The sequence below is a fragment of the Pantherophis guttatus genome, chromosome 14, assembly GCF_059756535.1.
Source record: "Pantherophis guttatus breed Tessera chromosome 14, ASM5975653v1, whole genome shotgun sequence".
Lineage (NCBI taxonomy): Eukaryota > Metazoa > Chordata > Lepidosauria > Squamata > Colubridae > Pantherophis > Pantherophis guttatus.
Genome location: NC_142076.1, coordinates 3,884,755 through 3,900,656, shown reverse-complemented (window position 1 = coordinate 3,900,656; position 15,902 = coordinate 3,884,755). Strand labels below are relative to the sequence as shown.

Genomic DNA, 15,902 nt, shown 5'->3' with positions numbered 1-15,902 from the left:
TAATAAAGATGGGAGACTTTAGACAGCTTCATGCAACATGATGTTCAGGAATTATGTCGAGTGGTACGTATTGTTTCTCCTTTATTTTATTTTCACTCTGTAGTATTCAGAGATTCCTGTCCTTTTATGCAGCCTCTCCATGAAGAATAATCACATTAAGTGCCTGATTTTATTAATAATGTACTTCATTCCACTTCCATTGGATGGATGGATGGATTTTAAATTTTGTCCTGGCCCCATCCATTTTCTTACCGTGGCTTCACCTTCTTTTTAAGGTGCAGACTCCGGCATGTCACTCAAAAGCAAAAGTGGTCCAAATGCCTGAAAAACAGGCCTTTTGCTGGTTTGTAGAGTTTGGTGGACCTTAGGCAATCAATCACTTCAGGGCTGGACTCAGATTTGTACAATCATAGCAGATGAAAGCATTTCCACTGATCCCAAGAAGCTGAAGTTAAGATTTGGATGACAGACCCCTGAAAAATACTAGTTAGACCGGGAAGAGAATGACACCCCCCACCCGCCCCCCGAAAAAAAAAGCGGTGGCAAACATTTCCATATTGTTACCCAGGGAACTATATGGAAATGGTTATGAGGTCACTTGGAGTGCAGTTCGGCTCAAAGGAAACTTTTCTTTGACAAAGTGGGGAACCTATTTGATGAGTGAAAGATCCGAAGGCCTGTGTAAATTTATTTTCCTGCCGATAATGGCCATCTATGCCTTTCTTAAATTGAAAAGTTGCCATTTTGAAGTCTTCAGAACCTGCAATCAGACTTAAGACAAAAATAAAATAATTACCTGGCTGGGCCTGCATAAGAGATAGCCGAGCACTCCCCACCTCCCTCTCCCTCTCTCTCCCTCTCCCTCCCTCCCTCCCCCTCCCTCCTTCTCCCTCCCTCATCTGTCTCTCCCTCTCTCTCTCTCTCTCTTTCTCTCTCTCCCACTCTCCCTTTCCTTCTCCCTCTCCGGAGTTGTCCGAGACCATAAAATTCTAATGGCTGCTCATTATTAATTCAGGCGTTCTGTTGTTTTTTTTTCCAGTTGCTTGATAATGTCGAAAACAAAATGAAAGGCACCTGCGTCGAAGGCACCATCCCTAAATTGTTCAGAGGGAAGATGGTGGTATGTATTGGACTGGTGGGGTGGGAGTGGGGAGGACAAATGGTGTCATTGATCCCCTGTCTCGATGTCCCACTGCCTGATTTTTATTTCCAGTCCTATATCCAGTGCAAACACGTAGACTATCGATCTGAACGAATAGAGGATTATTACGATATTCAACTTAGTATAAAAGGAAAGAAAAATAGTAAGTATGTGTGTTGTCTTAAGTAAGAATTCATGTGCCTCAGATAAGTTCCTTCTTTATCAAGAGAAGAGAATATATAGGGTTGAACTGTGGAGTCCTTGATGTTCTCTGAGCTTGGATGTTTGCTTGGAGACATTTCATTACCCTATTAAGTAACATCATCAGTGATAATGATGATGATGGGGTCAGGATTAAGCTCAGGGCAGAACTGTGGCATCCTTAATGCTGTCTGAGCTTGGTTGTTTTCTTGCAGATGTTTCATTACCCAGCTAGGTGACATCATCAGTGTAGAAGGGAGTGGGGTTTGCTCCCTGTGTGCAAGCAAGCAACCAAGCTCAGAGAGCACCAAGGACTCCTAAATCATTCTTCTAAGAAATTCAGTATTTGTATTGTTGGAAACTAGCTCCCTAGCTTGATTTAGTTCCAAAATATCTTGGTTCAGTTGGGAGGGAGGGCAAAGAGTTGTGCCCACTGAAATATTTCATACCTTTTTAATATGGAGTTTCTACATAAAGCCCTTCTTCCTTGTCTCTTTCAGTCTTTGAGTCTTTCATAGATTATGTTGCAGTGGAGCAGCTGGATGGAGACAATAAGTATGATGCAGGGGAACATGGTTTGCAGGTACGCTGAGCCTTCGGCTGGCTCCGTGGAATTGCGAAAGAGGCCGGAGAAACATAGCTTGCCAAAGAGCATATTTGTTTATTGAAGTGTGTTTGTTTATTAACGGTGCTACCCCAGAAGGACTCTGGGTGACATACAGCAGCATAGCCAACAACCCCAAGAACAAGCATAAGAGTGGAATCCCAAATCGAGAAGCCAAGATAGGTGCCCTCCATCAAAACAGCAAATTTAACTAACTTGCAGAATGTCAGGTCAGGTCATAGTTCCAAGGAGAAAAGGGAGGAAGGGAGCCATCACAGGCAAAGCCACGTGCCTTTTGCCTCCCCCTGAGGCTATCTGCCCACCCCACCAGGTTGTATAAAGTGAGCATGCTCCAGTTTCCCCCTTAAATATTGCCATCCAGCGGGCCCTGGGAAGCACGCCTTTTCCATAGCAGCCCTTGCCCCATAGAACACTCCCTACCTTTCTTTCAGACCCCCTTTTAGATTCTGGAAGGCCATAAGGAGCTGAGCTTTCTCCCACCTCATCCCACCCCCACCCCCTCCACACACAAAAGGGCTGGGGGAGGGGGGGGTGACAGCTCATGGCTGAACGTTTGTGGGCGATTGTCAGTCAATACAGGTCATGGCTGTCTCAAAGGTGCTTTTTCAAAAGGCAACTGAACTATGTTTTTCTCCCTTGGGAAAAAAGCTGTTTTGCTTCTCATCCAAGAAGCTTCATCAGTTGGTTCGATTTTTTTTATTGGTTCATTTTTTATATGCCGCCCTTCTCCAGAGACTCAGGGCAGCTTACAATGCGTTAAGCAATAGCCTTCATACTTTTGTATATACCTGTTTAGTAGGGCTTTTGCCAAGCGGTGTTCTTTTTTATACAAAGTCAGTTTATTGCCCCCACAATCCGGGTCCTCATTTTACCTACCTCGGAAGGATGGAAGGCTGAGTCAACCTTGAGCCTGGTGAGATTCGAACTTGCAGTAATTGCAGGCAGCTGGCAGCTAAGTGCTATTTAACAGTGCTTTAGTCCGCTGCTTCACCAAGGCTCCAGTTCTGACTGGAAGGACTAGGGGGGATGGAACAATTAGTTCAGTGGTGGGTTTCAAAAATTTTTACTACTGGCTCTGTGGGCGTGGCTTGGTGGGCGTGGCAGGGGAAGGATACTGTAAAATCTCCATTCCCTTCCCACTCCAGGGGAAGGATACTGCAAAATCCCCATTTCCTCCCGATCAGCTGGGACTCGGGAGGCAGAGAATAGATGGGGACAGGGCCAGTCAGAATTTTTACTACCGGTTCTCCGAACGACTCAAAATTTCCGCTACCGGTTCTCCAGAACTGGTCAGAACCTGCTGAAACCCACCTCTGAATTAGTTACTAGGTTCTGTCAGAACTGACCCTTCCACCCATCTACCCGCACCTTCCATCCAGAACTGATGAAGCTCCTTGTTTGAGAAGTGAAACTTCTTTTTCCTCAAGGGGAAAAACATAGTCCAGCTGCCTTTTGAAAGAGCACTTTTGATACAATCCATGGCTAGTTGATTGGGGCAACCCAGGAGGGTAATGGTAGGGGCTTAGCTTTTTTTTTTTAGTTTTTGTCATGATTTTTGTGGTTTTCTAGTTTTCTTTTAAGGTGTTGTGAGCCTCCTAGAATTGCTTTAATATTGGTGTCCATACAAATCTTTAGATAGGCAGGCAGGCAGAGGTAATGCATCCCAAAATAGGGACCGAAAGCTAGACCTCTGTTGCCAAATGTTGCAGTCATTCCGTGGGTCACACCCACCTTCACAAGCTTTTTGCTGGGGTCATTAAGCAAATTCAGCTTCCTCTCCCACCCCCCCTGATTTTGCTTATCGGATTCCCTCTGGGAAGATCACAATGTGGGGGACCGCGTGTCCCTGGGGCACTGCAACCTTCAGAAATGCCTGCTGGTTGCCTAGCGCTGGAATTTCAATCCTGTGACGGTGGGGATGCTGCATCCATTGTAAAGACAAGGGTTGGTTGTAAATCCCTTTCTTCGGTGCTGTCACAGCTTCAAATGATCATTAAACGAATGGTAGGTAGTACAGGTAGTCCTCGACTTATGACAACAACTGGGCCCAAAGTTTCTGTTGCTGAGACAGTCGTTAAGCAAATTTTACCCCATCTTACGACCTTTCTTGCTACACTTGTTAAGGGAATCACTACATCTGTTAAGTTAATAGCCCGGTTGTTTTTTTGTTTTTTTTTAATTTGATTTATATGCCGCCCTTCTCCGGAGACTCAGGGCGGCTTACAATGCGTTAAGCAATAGCCTTCATACTTTTGTATATTTATACAAAGTCAGCTTATTGCCCCCACAAACTGGCTCCTCATTTAACCTACCTTAGAAAGGATGGAAGGCTGAGTCAACCTGGAGCCTGGGGAGTTTCGAACTTACAGTAATTGCAGACAGCTGGTGTTAATCACAATGCTATCAGTCTGCTGAGCTATCCAGGCCCTTAAGCGAATCTGGCTTCTCCACTGACTTTGCTGGTCAGAAGGTCACAAATACACGACTCCAGGGCATAGCAACGGTCATAAATATGAATCAGTGACCATGGGGATGCTGCAGTGGTCGTAAGTGTGAAGAACACTTTTTTTCAATGCAGTTGTTACGTTTGACCAGTCACTAAATGAACAGTTGTAAGTTGAGGATGACCTGTATTGTGCCAAGCTGGGCCCCACTTCCCCATTCTGGTTGAAAACCGGTTTTTCAGTGGAACGATGTATAACTCAATTGTTCATTTGTGTGTCTGTCTGTTCAACACACAGGAGGCAGAAAAAGGAGTCAAGTTTCTAACGTTGCCACCGGTGCTGCACCTACAGCTCATGCGTTTCATGTACGATCCCCAGACGGACCAGAACATCAAAATAAACGACAGGTAATATATTTATGAATGACGTTCAGGATTCTGATGGGGTTGTGTGTTTTTCAATTGCTACTGAGTAGATGAGGATAACAGGGACTCAGTGGCTAAGACACTGAGCTTGTTGATCAAAAGGTTGGCAGTTCAGCGGTTCAAATCCATAGTGCTGCGTAACGGGGTGAGCTCCCGTTCCTTATCCCAGCTTCTGCCAACCTAGCAGTTAGAAAGCACGTAAAAAAATGCAAGTAGAAAAATAGGGACCACCTTTGGTGGGAAGGGAACAGCGTTCCGTGCACCTTTGACGTTGAATCATGCCGGCCATATGACCACGGAGACATCTTCGGACAGCGCTGCCTCTTCGGCTTGGAAACAGAGATGAGCACTGCCCCCTAGAGTTGGGAACGACTAGCACATATGTGCGAGGGGAACCTTTACCTTTACCTTAGATGAGGATAACTGCACCATAGCTACTGGCTGCATGTCAGAGGCATGGCCTCTGGATGCACAGGGAGCAGCAATGCAAAACACCAAAAAGTTCTCTTTCAGCAAATGGAAGACAGACGCTAGCTGGGATCCTGGGATTTTGCGTACGTTATAACAAGCCTCAGATGTCTATGGAGATTCTCAGTCCTCCAGTTCACGCTTGTCCCAAAGGTGCTTTTTCAAGAGGCAACTGAACATTGTGGTTTTTCTTCGAAAACGTTTTGCTTCTCATCCAAGAAGCTTCTTCAGCTCTGATAGTGGGGAATGGAAGGAGTTATACTCCTTGCAGATAGCTAGACATTTGCATTCTTTTAGCAGAGTCGTTAAGGTCACTTGGAGATTTATGTGTGTCATCAGGGTCATCTGAGTGGGGCAAACGGGTGTGGAAAAGAATGCAAATGTCCAGCTGTCTGCAAGGAGTATAAATCCTTCCATTCCCGCCATCCAGTCAGAGCTGAAGAAGCTTCTTGGATGAGAAGCAAAATGTCTTCAAAGAAAAACCAGAAAGTCCAGTTGCCTCTTGAAAAAGCACCTTTCGGACAACAAGCCTCAGAGTCTTCAGAGCTGTCATATCTTGGGCTCTTTGTACCAAGTACGAAGCATCAGGGCGGGGACTGCTGTCCCTCCCCCATCCACTCCCACCCCAGTTTTTAAGAAGAGCCTCCTCACGCTTTCCAAAAATGCTTTCGGTAAGAGACTGTCTCTTTCTTCGTCAAGTAGAGTTGGTAGAAACATAAGCAATTGATTTAAAAAAAACACAAAACCAGAGGTTGGCTGGTGAGTAGAATCAGCAAAAGGCCATTCCTCTCCATGTTCTGTCCTTTTGGTAAATGATGTAGAAATACTCAGCTTCATTTGTAGACTCTTTAGCTTTTGCAACAAGGCTAAAATGGATGAGATGGCTGCAAATGCATTCTAACCTCAGTCTTCATGGAATTAGGAAGATGGAGAAAAAATAAAGCTGAAATTTGTCTGCATTTGGTGGACTGATTTCAGAACCTGCAACAGGAAAACTTTTAGTAATTCTCTCTTGCCTTCTTCCCTATTTTTCTCCTCTTTTACAACTCCTGGCATTTAACAAAAAATCATAGACAGTACAAAAAATTCTGCAGTAAAGAGATAAAATTTTATGGGACCTATACTTAATAAGAAACTAGCAATGTAACTGATCTCTCAAAGATGATGCACTTAATGCGTTGCATAGAACTTGATTACTGCATGCATTTCCAAAACCCGTTTAGCTCTTTTTTCCCCCAATTCAGTTGTAGAGATTGTGTTTTTATATGTATACTGTACACTGAAGACGGCATTTAATTTTGTTGTACGAGCTGCAATGACAATAAAGTAAACTTAAACTTTTTCTATTTTTGTAATAGGTTTGAATTTCCAGATCAGTTGCCTCTGGATGAATTCTTGCAAAAAACTGATCCTAAAGATGCTGCAAATTATATTCTTCACGCAGTGCTCGTACACAGTGGTGACAACCATGGGGGGCATTATGTTGTTTACTTGAACCCAAAAGGGGATGGAAAAGTAAGTCATAGAAAAACCATCAGGTATTCAACTGGAAATCATTTAAATGAAGCACCTGTTGACAATTTTAGCATCAGCAATGATATATCTCTTCCCTTCCCCCCTCCCGCCCCCCCAATATAATGTCTTGGAAATTGTGGATGGTTAACTAAGATTTTAGAAAAGTTATCAGTCTGTTTTATCAGATGTCTGGCGGGAAAACTGTTTGCATAACTTGAATAATCTATAGTTTCTATTTAAATGCTGCTCCACCAAATATTTTTAATCTGCTAGATATTAAGTTATATTTTTGAGTCTTCGGAGAAAGGCGGCATACAAGTTGAACAAATAAATAAATAAATGAATAAATTTTTAAGAAATAGCCATGGAGTCTTCTTTCTGCATGCTACGTTTAACGTGCAAGAGGGATTTGAAACAATTCCAGTACGAAGGAACAAGCAAGGAGAAACTGGATCAGTTCTGCGACTTTCCTTGGCTTGCACAGTCTAGAACAGTGATGGTTAATCTTTTCAGCACCAAGTGCCAAAACTGGAGCACCCACGCCGGAACCTGGAAGAGAGCAGCTGGCCGGTGCACATGTGCAACTGCCAGCTACTCTTTCGTGTTCCATAGGGTGCATGCGCGCCGGCCAGCTGATCTTCATGTGAAGACCAGCTGGCCGGAGCACATGCACGTGAAGGAACCTGGAAGAGCATCTGGTGACAGCATGCATGCCCACAGAGAGGGTTCTGTGTGCCACCTCTGGCACACGTGCCATAGGTTCGCCATCACGGGTCTCGAATCAGTCTTAGCAACTCAGGGAAGCTCTGGTGTCAAACCTGAAGTTTGTCAGTTCTGAGCTACATAGTTTGGTCTGCTTGCATTTTGTAGTGCTTAGATAAAATTAGAGTAATTTTAAGTTTTAAGTTTCTAAAATTTAGAACATGAACGTTTGATTGAATATTTTCTGCCTGTTGCAGTTTTAAATTCATGGTTTTATTTTCACAGTGGTGTAAATTTGATGATGACGTTGTATCTAGATGTACAAAAGAAGAAGCAATTGAGCATAACTATGGAGGCCATGATGATGACCTATCTGTGCGACACTGTACCAACGCATACATGTTGGTTTATATCAGGGAGTCAAAACTAAGTAGGTGTACCAGTCTTGAAATGTAAAACAGGTCTGAATGTTGTCTTTCTCCATGCTGTATTTAAGAGCCGTCTCACATTTTGCACTTCTGAGACCACACTGTGATGTTCCAAGGAAGGGAAGGCAAATAAGGTTTACAATTAGAAGAAGAGGGTTAATTGTTTCTCTCATTACTTAAAAGTATATATTTTAAGGTGGTATCTGCCAGGTTTCTTGTTGTGAAAAAGGAAGAAACTGAGTATTTAAGAAGCCTGATTTCCTGGACACTCACTTTCAAAAAAGGGATTGAAAAAAAACCTGCTAAATAACACATGGTCTCCATCTGGAGGATCATGTTGGACATCTTTTCTATAGCAAATCCTACAGTTTGGAATATTTCATAATGCAAGGATTTGAAATTTAAAATTTGGCCATTGCACTCCATTTTAGAGCAGTTAAAAAAGCTGAAAATCAAAATAACCTGCTTCTAAACAATAAATAAATAAAAGGCTTAAGCTCAAGGATCCAGAATGAACTTATCTGAAGCACTGCTTGTTGTTTTAAATTTATCTCTCTTTCTTCAGATGAAGACATGCACAAATAATGTACGTGGCATACTGAGTACAGAAACATTTCTAAAATCCCACTGAAGAAAATACTGACCTTCAGAGATGCAGTAATTTGTATCCTCTGTTTTAAAAAAGGATGACATGTGCTTAGCAGACTTCCTGATGTCAGTTTGGGCAGGACTTTGTGGAATTTGCAATCCAGACAGCTGTTAAGAAACCGTGTTGTTAAGAAGCTTAACATTACAAAGGAATGTTGTGTCCCGTAGTGTTTAAAACTGTATAAATAAATAGTCTAAGTGGAAGAGTGACATTTCAAATGCTAAAGTTCTTTCTAGCAGTTCACCAATGCAAATGAGTTCATTGTTTCTGATAGAAAACTGACTCTTGAAGGATTGCCGACAATCCCTCTGTTGCAATACAGTTTACATTATGAGAGAGAGGCTAATAAATTCTGCTGTCTTGTAGAACATTCAAAGGTAGTTTAGGCAGGTATCAGGCCCATCGTTCACCTAATTAATTAATCTCTTTGCACCCAACTCACTAATACAGCAAGGCCGGGCAATTTACAATTTTATACAGTGTTAAAATTTAAAAGATTAAAAGTTAAGAACCAAGATGATGGACACCCTGGGGTGAGAATCTTCTCTACCCATCATCCACCCCCAATGTAGCAGGCCCCTGTCAGGGCCCAGGCCAAGCAACAGAGCCAAGATTTCAGGCTCTTCCAAAAGACCAAGAGTGGGGGGATAGGACTCACTTCTGCTGAGAGAATATTTCAGAGGATGGGTGCTGGAACAGAAGAGGTCTCCCGTGTCCCATCAGATGACATGCCTTCTTGGACAGTGCCTGCCACATTCAGAATAACAGAATAAACGAGTTGGAAGGGACCTTGGAGGTCTTCCAGTCCAACCCCCTGCCCAAGCAGAAGACTTCTGGACAAATGTCCAGTCTCTTTTTGAAAACCACCAGTGTTGAGGAGCACCCACCACTTCTGGAGGGAAGCCCTTCCACTGGTTGATTGTTCTCATTTTCAGGAAATTTCTCCTTAGTTCTTGGTTGCTTCTCTCCTTGATTAGTTTCCATCCATTGCTTCTTGTCTTGCCTTCTGGTGCTTTGGAAAACAGGTTGACCAGCTCTTCCTGTCTTGCTGGATCTGATGGGATGGGTAGATATATTTGGTGAGAGGTAGTCCCTCAAATACCATGGATGGATGGATGGACCAAATGATCATCCTCAAGTCATTGGCTGCTTTGTTCTGCCTTTAAAACTCCCCTAATGCCAATGTTGCATTTCTTGCAGGTGAGGTTTTGCAAGCAGTCACAGATCATGATATTCCTCAGCAGCTGGTGGAACGATTGCAGGAAGAAAAAAGAATAGAGGCCCAAAAGAGAAAGGAGAGGCAAGAAGCCCATCTCTATATGCAAGTACAGGTGAGCTTGGAGAAGGAGCTGCCTTGGGTTTGCTGTGTTGTTTCTGCTCATTTTCCCTTCATTGGACCTCTTTCTCACCCCTTCCCCCAGCCTATGGCAACTCGACAGCAGACCAGGGATGCTTTGCGAGTTGACATGCGGGTCATTCTAACTTGTCCTGCTAACAGAACTGTGAACCAGCCAAGGCTAAAAGTTCATCGTGAACTCTAGTTGAGTTTGTGGCTCAGAGGACTTTCGACATTCCCAGCCCAAATCTATGTGACGTCGGGCAAGTTCTCCCAGTAAGGCTTCAATATAAGCCAAGGAAGTTGATTTGATATACAGTGGTAACTCGGTGATCATCGTTAATTGGTTCTGGGAGGTGCGATGAGTACCAAACAATTTTTTCCCACAAGGAATAATGTAGTGAGTCACAAGGCAGCCGATACTGACAAGTTCTAGCTCGTGCATTCAGTACCAAACAAATGATGGACAAAATTTACGTGTCAAAATATGTTGACTACCAAATTCAATGAGTTTCAAAGCAAATGAGTATCAAGGTACCACTGTACACATAGTCCTCGACTTAACGGTTCATTTAGCAACAGTTCAGAGTTGCAACAGCACTGAAAAAAGTGACTTACGGTTTTTCACACAACCATGGCAACTTCCCTGTAGTCCTACATGATCCAAATTCAGATACTCAGCAACCGGTTCATACTTACAACGGTTGCAGTGTCCCGGGCTCATGTGATCCCCTTTTGTGACCTTCTTCCAAACAAAGTCAATGGGGAATCCAGCAACTATATCACTGCCTTTAACCAGTGCAATGATTTACTTAACAATTATGTCAAGAAAGGTCATAAAATGGGGCTAAATTCATTTAACAAATGTCTCACTTAACCACAGAAATGTTGGGCTTAATTGTAACTCGAGGACTACCAACTCTACCTTTATCCAGGTTGGCGTTCTACAGCTTTTCTTCTCTCCAGCTGGCATATGGAGACCAGCAAATCTAAAGGCAGACTTTATGCGGCTTGATCGCTGTATTCTCTTCCATGGTATCTAGTCAGTTGAATATTTTTCAGCAGTGCTTCCTGTGGTAGAAACAAAGCATCTTGGCTTTATTGTTTTTCTTTATGTTTACAGTATTTCAGAATTTATTTATTGATTACAGTCATAGACCAGGGACCAGAACAAATAAAAACAATAAATATACAATTAAAAATTCTAGAATAAAAGAATTTTATTTTAACAGATAAAAACCTATGATAAAATCCAGTCTGTCAATTGTACATGGCCTAATTATACTAAAATCACAATCCATAAACTCTGTGGCCCATAGTCAGTTTAATACTAAAAGGGAAAGGAAAAAGCAGTGCAAAAGATATGCCACATTTGTTGTATACAATAGCTAGGGTGGTTTTGACACGTGTTATCCCCAGTGCTGCTGTGCAGAATCTAAGCCATCTGCACTATAATTTCAGACTGTTCGTCCTTAAGCAGCCACTGGAGATAAACAGTGTCGGAATGGCTAGGATATCCAGCAATTATTGGAAAGATATTTCCGAATCTCTCTGTAAAAGGAACATCAAAGGAGCGTGTGATCCACAATCTCCACCCCTCCTGATCCACAGGAACAGTAAAGTTTATTTACAGTCAATTACCCTTAATATATTTTTTTCAACTTCTCAAAGTAGCTCCCCTCCACTTGCATTTGATGCTAAGAGGAACATAGTTCATATAGAACTAAGGTCAACTGGGAGAGTTAAAGCTACTTCGATGTGTTTCAATCAAAACTTGACAGGTCATAGTAAAGTTCCTCTCATTGTAGCTGCTGTAGGAGGAGAACTAAGTTCGCCAACGATGGCCTAATATCAAGAGGAGACAGGAAAGCTCTCATGCCCGCTACTCCGAAAAGGGTTTTAGTTTTAGTAAAGTCGATGTATTCTGCACGAAATGTTTTTGCTGTGCATTAGTTAACCTGATGCAGAATCCTTTTCCTTTGCATTTATGGAGGATGGTGGCAGTTGGACCTTGCCTCTTTCTGCCTGCCTAGTGAGCCCTCTTGTGTCCAGGTGTTGCAAGTGTCTGCAAAGGGCTGCCCCAATTCATTTGCATCTGCCTTACCCTGCAACAGCCAGGCAGTTTTCAGAGATTACAGGTAGTCCTCGACGTATGACCACAATCGAGGCCAGAATTTGTGTTGCTAAGCGAGACATTCCTTAAGTGAGTTTCGCTCCCATTTTACGACCTTTCTTGACACATTTGTTAAGTGAATCACTGCAGCTTTAAAGTTAGTAAGACGATTGTTAAGTGATTGTCAGAAGGTCGCAAAAGGGATTCACAAGATCCCGGGACGCTGCAACGGTCATAAATAGGAACCAGTTGCCGAGCATCTGAATTTTGGTCACATGACCATGGGGATGCTGCAATGGTCATAAGTATGAAAAACGGTCATAAGTCATAACCTGGTTTCAGTCAATTCTGCTGAACGTAACTGAGTTACATGCCTGTTTAATTAAGCCATCATAAACCTTTTAAGAATATATTTTTGAAATATAATTGATCAGCACACTATCAGCAGCACACTTCTTGCCCTTAGATATCGACTGTTTTCTTAAAAACTGATACCATGTAATAATGTAGTGTGTTGATCAATTCAGGCCTTTTTTTCAGACCTTTTCTTGGCCCGTTTTCAAGGCTTTTTTCAGCCTGTTTTTGAGGCTTTTTTCAGCCCGTTTTCAAGGCTTTTTTCAACCCGGTTTTTCTGAAAAAATGGGCCGAAAAAAGCCTCGAAAACAGTCTGAAAAAAGCCTCAAAAACGGGCTGAAAAAAGGCCCGAAAACGGGGTGTGCGGAGGCCAAAAAATGGCTGGTGGATTGGCGGGGCTTTGGTAATATTCACTCTATAAGACGCACAGACATTTTCACCCCCTTTTGGGAGACAAAAAAGTGTTTCTTATAGTCCGAAAAATACGGTAGTTGAGAGGATCTAGAAGCCAGAACATGAATGTTCGACTTCTAAGGTGCCCATCCTTGTGGAAATAGGGAAGACTCCCATTGTGATCCACGTAGTTTCAATAACCAAATGCTTGTGTAATTTCAGATAGTAACAGAGGACCAGTTCTGTGGCCATCAAGGCAATGACATGTACGATGAAGAAAAAGTGAAGTACACCGTGTTCAAAGTCTTGAAGAATTCCACACTGACAGAATTTGTTCAAAACCTTTCCCAAACAATGGTGAGCGTCTGCGGGAGCAGGTAGCGGTTAAGTCCCTGACTTTCTTTGCATAGAATAATTTCCTCATTTGGGCATTAAAAACCTGACACTGATCTGGTAATGACTTATCTTCTTCCAGTAAGCATGTTCGTTTGCTTTTTAAAAAATTTCGTAGGGCTTCCCGCAAGATCAGATACGGTTGTGGCCGATGCAAGCTCGAAGCAATGGGACAAAAAGACCGGCCATGTTAGACAATGAAGCTGATGGCAATAAAACTGTGAGTGCACATCAAGGACGAAATGTCACTTCTGAAGTCTTGTCCAATTCCAAATGAGTTAATTTCACCTATTCTACGGCTGACATGACAGCAGTGTCCCAATATCTCAGGGGCTGCCACAAAGAAGAGGGAGTCAAGCTATTCTCCAAAGCACCTGAGGGTAGGACAAGAAGCAATGGGTGGACACTAATCAAGGAGAGAAGCAGCCTAGAACCAAGGAGGAATTTCCTGACAGTTAAAACAATTAATCAGTGGAACAACTTGCCTCCAGAAGTTGTGAATGCTCCAACACTGGAAGTTTTTAAGAAGAGATTGGACAACCATTTGAGGAAACCCTATACCTGAAATGGTATAGGGTTTCCTCCTTGAGCAAGGGGTTGGACTAGAAGATCTCCAAGGCCGCCTTCCAACTCTGTAATTCTATTCTGTTCTGTTCTGTTCTGTTCTGTTCTGTTCTATTCTATTCTATTCTATTCTATTCTATTCTATTCTATTCTATTCTATTCTATTCTATTCTATTCTATTCTATTCTATTCTATTCTATTCTCCTTCATTTCTCCACAGTCGTCTAAGTTAGATGCATAACATTTGGCACATGTAAAATTCTCTTGTATTGAAAAGTGCATGACAAAAATTTGCACGATACCCCCTCCCAAAGGAACTGAAATAATATTTTAAATTTGTGTGTGCCCTAGATTGAGAGCCAGTATAGCTAAGACATAAGTCTTGAAATCAGAGATTGTGAGCTCTAGTCCTGTCTTAGGTGTAAAATTATCTGGGCCTAGGAAGAATGCCAGGATTTAAATACAAATTCAAAACCCAGAGTCCTAGATTAGACTAGTTGATCATGGTTATCCTCCCCCAAGTTATAGCAAAGTGTTGAGTCCAGGTTTCTATTAATACAATGCAACATTGAATTATTAAAAATACTTCAAAGCTGCTTTTCTTCACTGAAGCAGACGTAATATTATCTGTTCCTCCTTCTGACTATGTTGCACTTACTGCTTATTTCCCGCTCCTGTATTAATTGCTCACAGATGATTGAGCTCAGCGACAATGAAAACCCATGGACAATATTCCTTGAAACAGTAGATCCAGAAATGGCTGCTACAGGAGCAACGTTACCCAAGTTCGACAAAGACCGTAAGTCCCATGACCTGCAAGTTTCATGCCGAAGGGAGTAAAATCTTCCATTCCATAGAAAAGTCAACATTTTGGATAGTAGGATTTTGAAACTGCTTGCATTGATGAAATGATGGTTTCCTTGTAGTATTGTATGAATTGATTCTTCCCCAACTAGGATGAACCAGGTTATCTGGAAGTCCTCTCATCTAATTAAAAAAAAAGTTGGCCAATCCATTGAAGTCCTGGGAAATCTAAAGCAGCGTTTCTTAACCTTAAGATGCTTTGATTTCAACTCCCAGAATTCCCCAGTCAGCCATGCTGGAAGTCCATACATCCTTAATTTGGCTGGGGAATTCCGGGAATTGAAGTCTGCACATTTTAAAGCTGCCATGGTTGAGAAATACTGGTCAAAAGGAGCCTTGTGGTTAGCCCCCTTTTAACCCCCAGTTCCAGGTTGGCAGCCTCTGAAGCCTGCCCTCCCCCCCCAATGTATGCTGAACACCAGTGGAACAGATTCATGCCCCTTTAAAACAAGGGTTAGAACAGGGGTCCTCAAACTGCAGCTCATTGACACCTTCATGAAGTTTGAAATTATTCATCTCCAAACCATTCAAGCAGCGGTGGGTTTCACATTATGTTACTGCTGGTTCGCCCCACAAACACATGCTTGCTTAGTGCACACGTGCGTCCGGTTTGCACACGCCCCAGCCTTCCATGCGTGCACTTTGCTCGTGCTGTTGTGACCCAGACCCAAGTAAGTAGTAGGAAAATCAGTCAGTGAAAAAACAAACTAACTTTATTCGAACAGCTGAGAATTACTTCCTTCCCAGCGTCTTTCAACTAAATTAAAGCAAATTCCTCCCAACACAAATTCCTCAGTCCTATCGCAAACCTTGATCCAATTAGGCAAACTGCCAAAGGCCTTTCTTGGCCTTCAGAAGTCACAGATACAAAAATAAATACAAGACGTAGACGAAGAAGAAGACAAAGCTACCAACGTTGTTTTCCGGCAAAGCCCAAACACCGTTGCTGGTCTGTTTTAAGCCTTATGGGAGGGGCCAGTCATCTCTTGGCCCTACTCCCGAGTCGTCCTCTTTGCTTGAGCTGCTCTTGCCTTCTGGCACCTCTTCTTATGCATGCACTAGGAACAGGGTCCTCCTGTTCCTCTGCCTCTCTACTGTCAGCTTCTGGAGGCTCTGGAGTCCACACATCACTCCCCGATGGCTCTGGCCCCATCTCTGCCTCTGACGCAGAGCCCTCATCCGGGCCTTCCCCAGCCTCCAGGACTGGCCCATGTTCTTTCTCAGCCTCATCGCTGTCCGACACTGTTGTCAACTCCGCAGGCTGCTGGTGGACCACAACATGTGCGC

The 15,902-nt window shown here is 43.0% G+C and overlaps 1 protein-coding gene across 11 annotated transcripts in view; it reads left to right on the top strand.

Moving 5' to 3' along the window:
- USP7 (ubiquitin specific peptidase 7) overlaps positions 1-15,902 on the top strand; it is a 122,687-nt gene that overhangs the window by 89,628 nt on the left and 17,157 nt on the right. For all 11 annotated transcript variants that reach the window (XM_034420561.3, XM_087878498.1, XM_087878501.1 and 8 more), the window contains 11 exons: positions 9-63; positions 1,040-1,120; positions 1,214-1,304; positions 1,843-1,925; positions 4,709-4,818; positions 6,663-6,819; positions 7,807-7,951; positions 9,799-9,929; positions 13,017-13,151; positions 13,306-13,407; positions 14,445-14,550. In XM_034420561.3, coding sequence (XP_034276452.1) covers positions 9-63; positions 1,040-1,120; positions 1,214-1,304; positions 1,843-1,925; positions 4,709-4,818; positions 6,663-6,819; positions 7,807-7,951; positions 9,799-9,929; positions 13,017-13,151; positions 13,306-13,407; positions 14,445-14,550 — 1,196 coding nt within the window. The remainder of the gene's footprint in view (positions 1-8; positions 64-1,039; positions 1,121-1,213; positions 1,305-1,842; positions 1,926-4,708; positions 4,819-6,662; positions 6,820-7,806; positions 7,952-9,798; positions 9,930-13,016; positions 13,152-13,305; positions 13,408-14,444; positions 14,551-15,902) is intronic.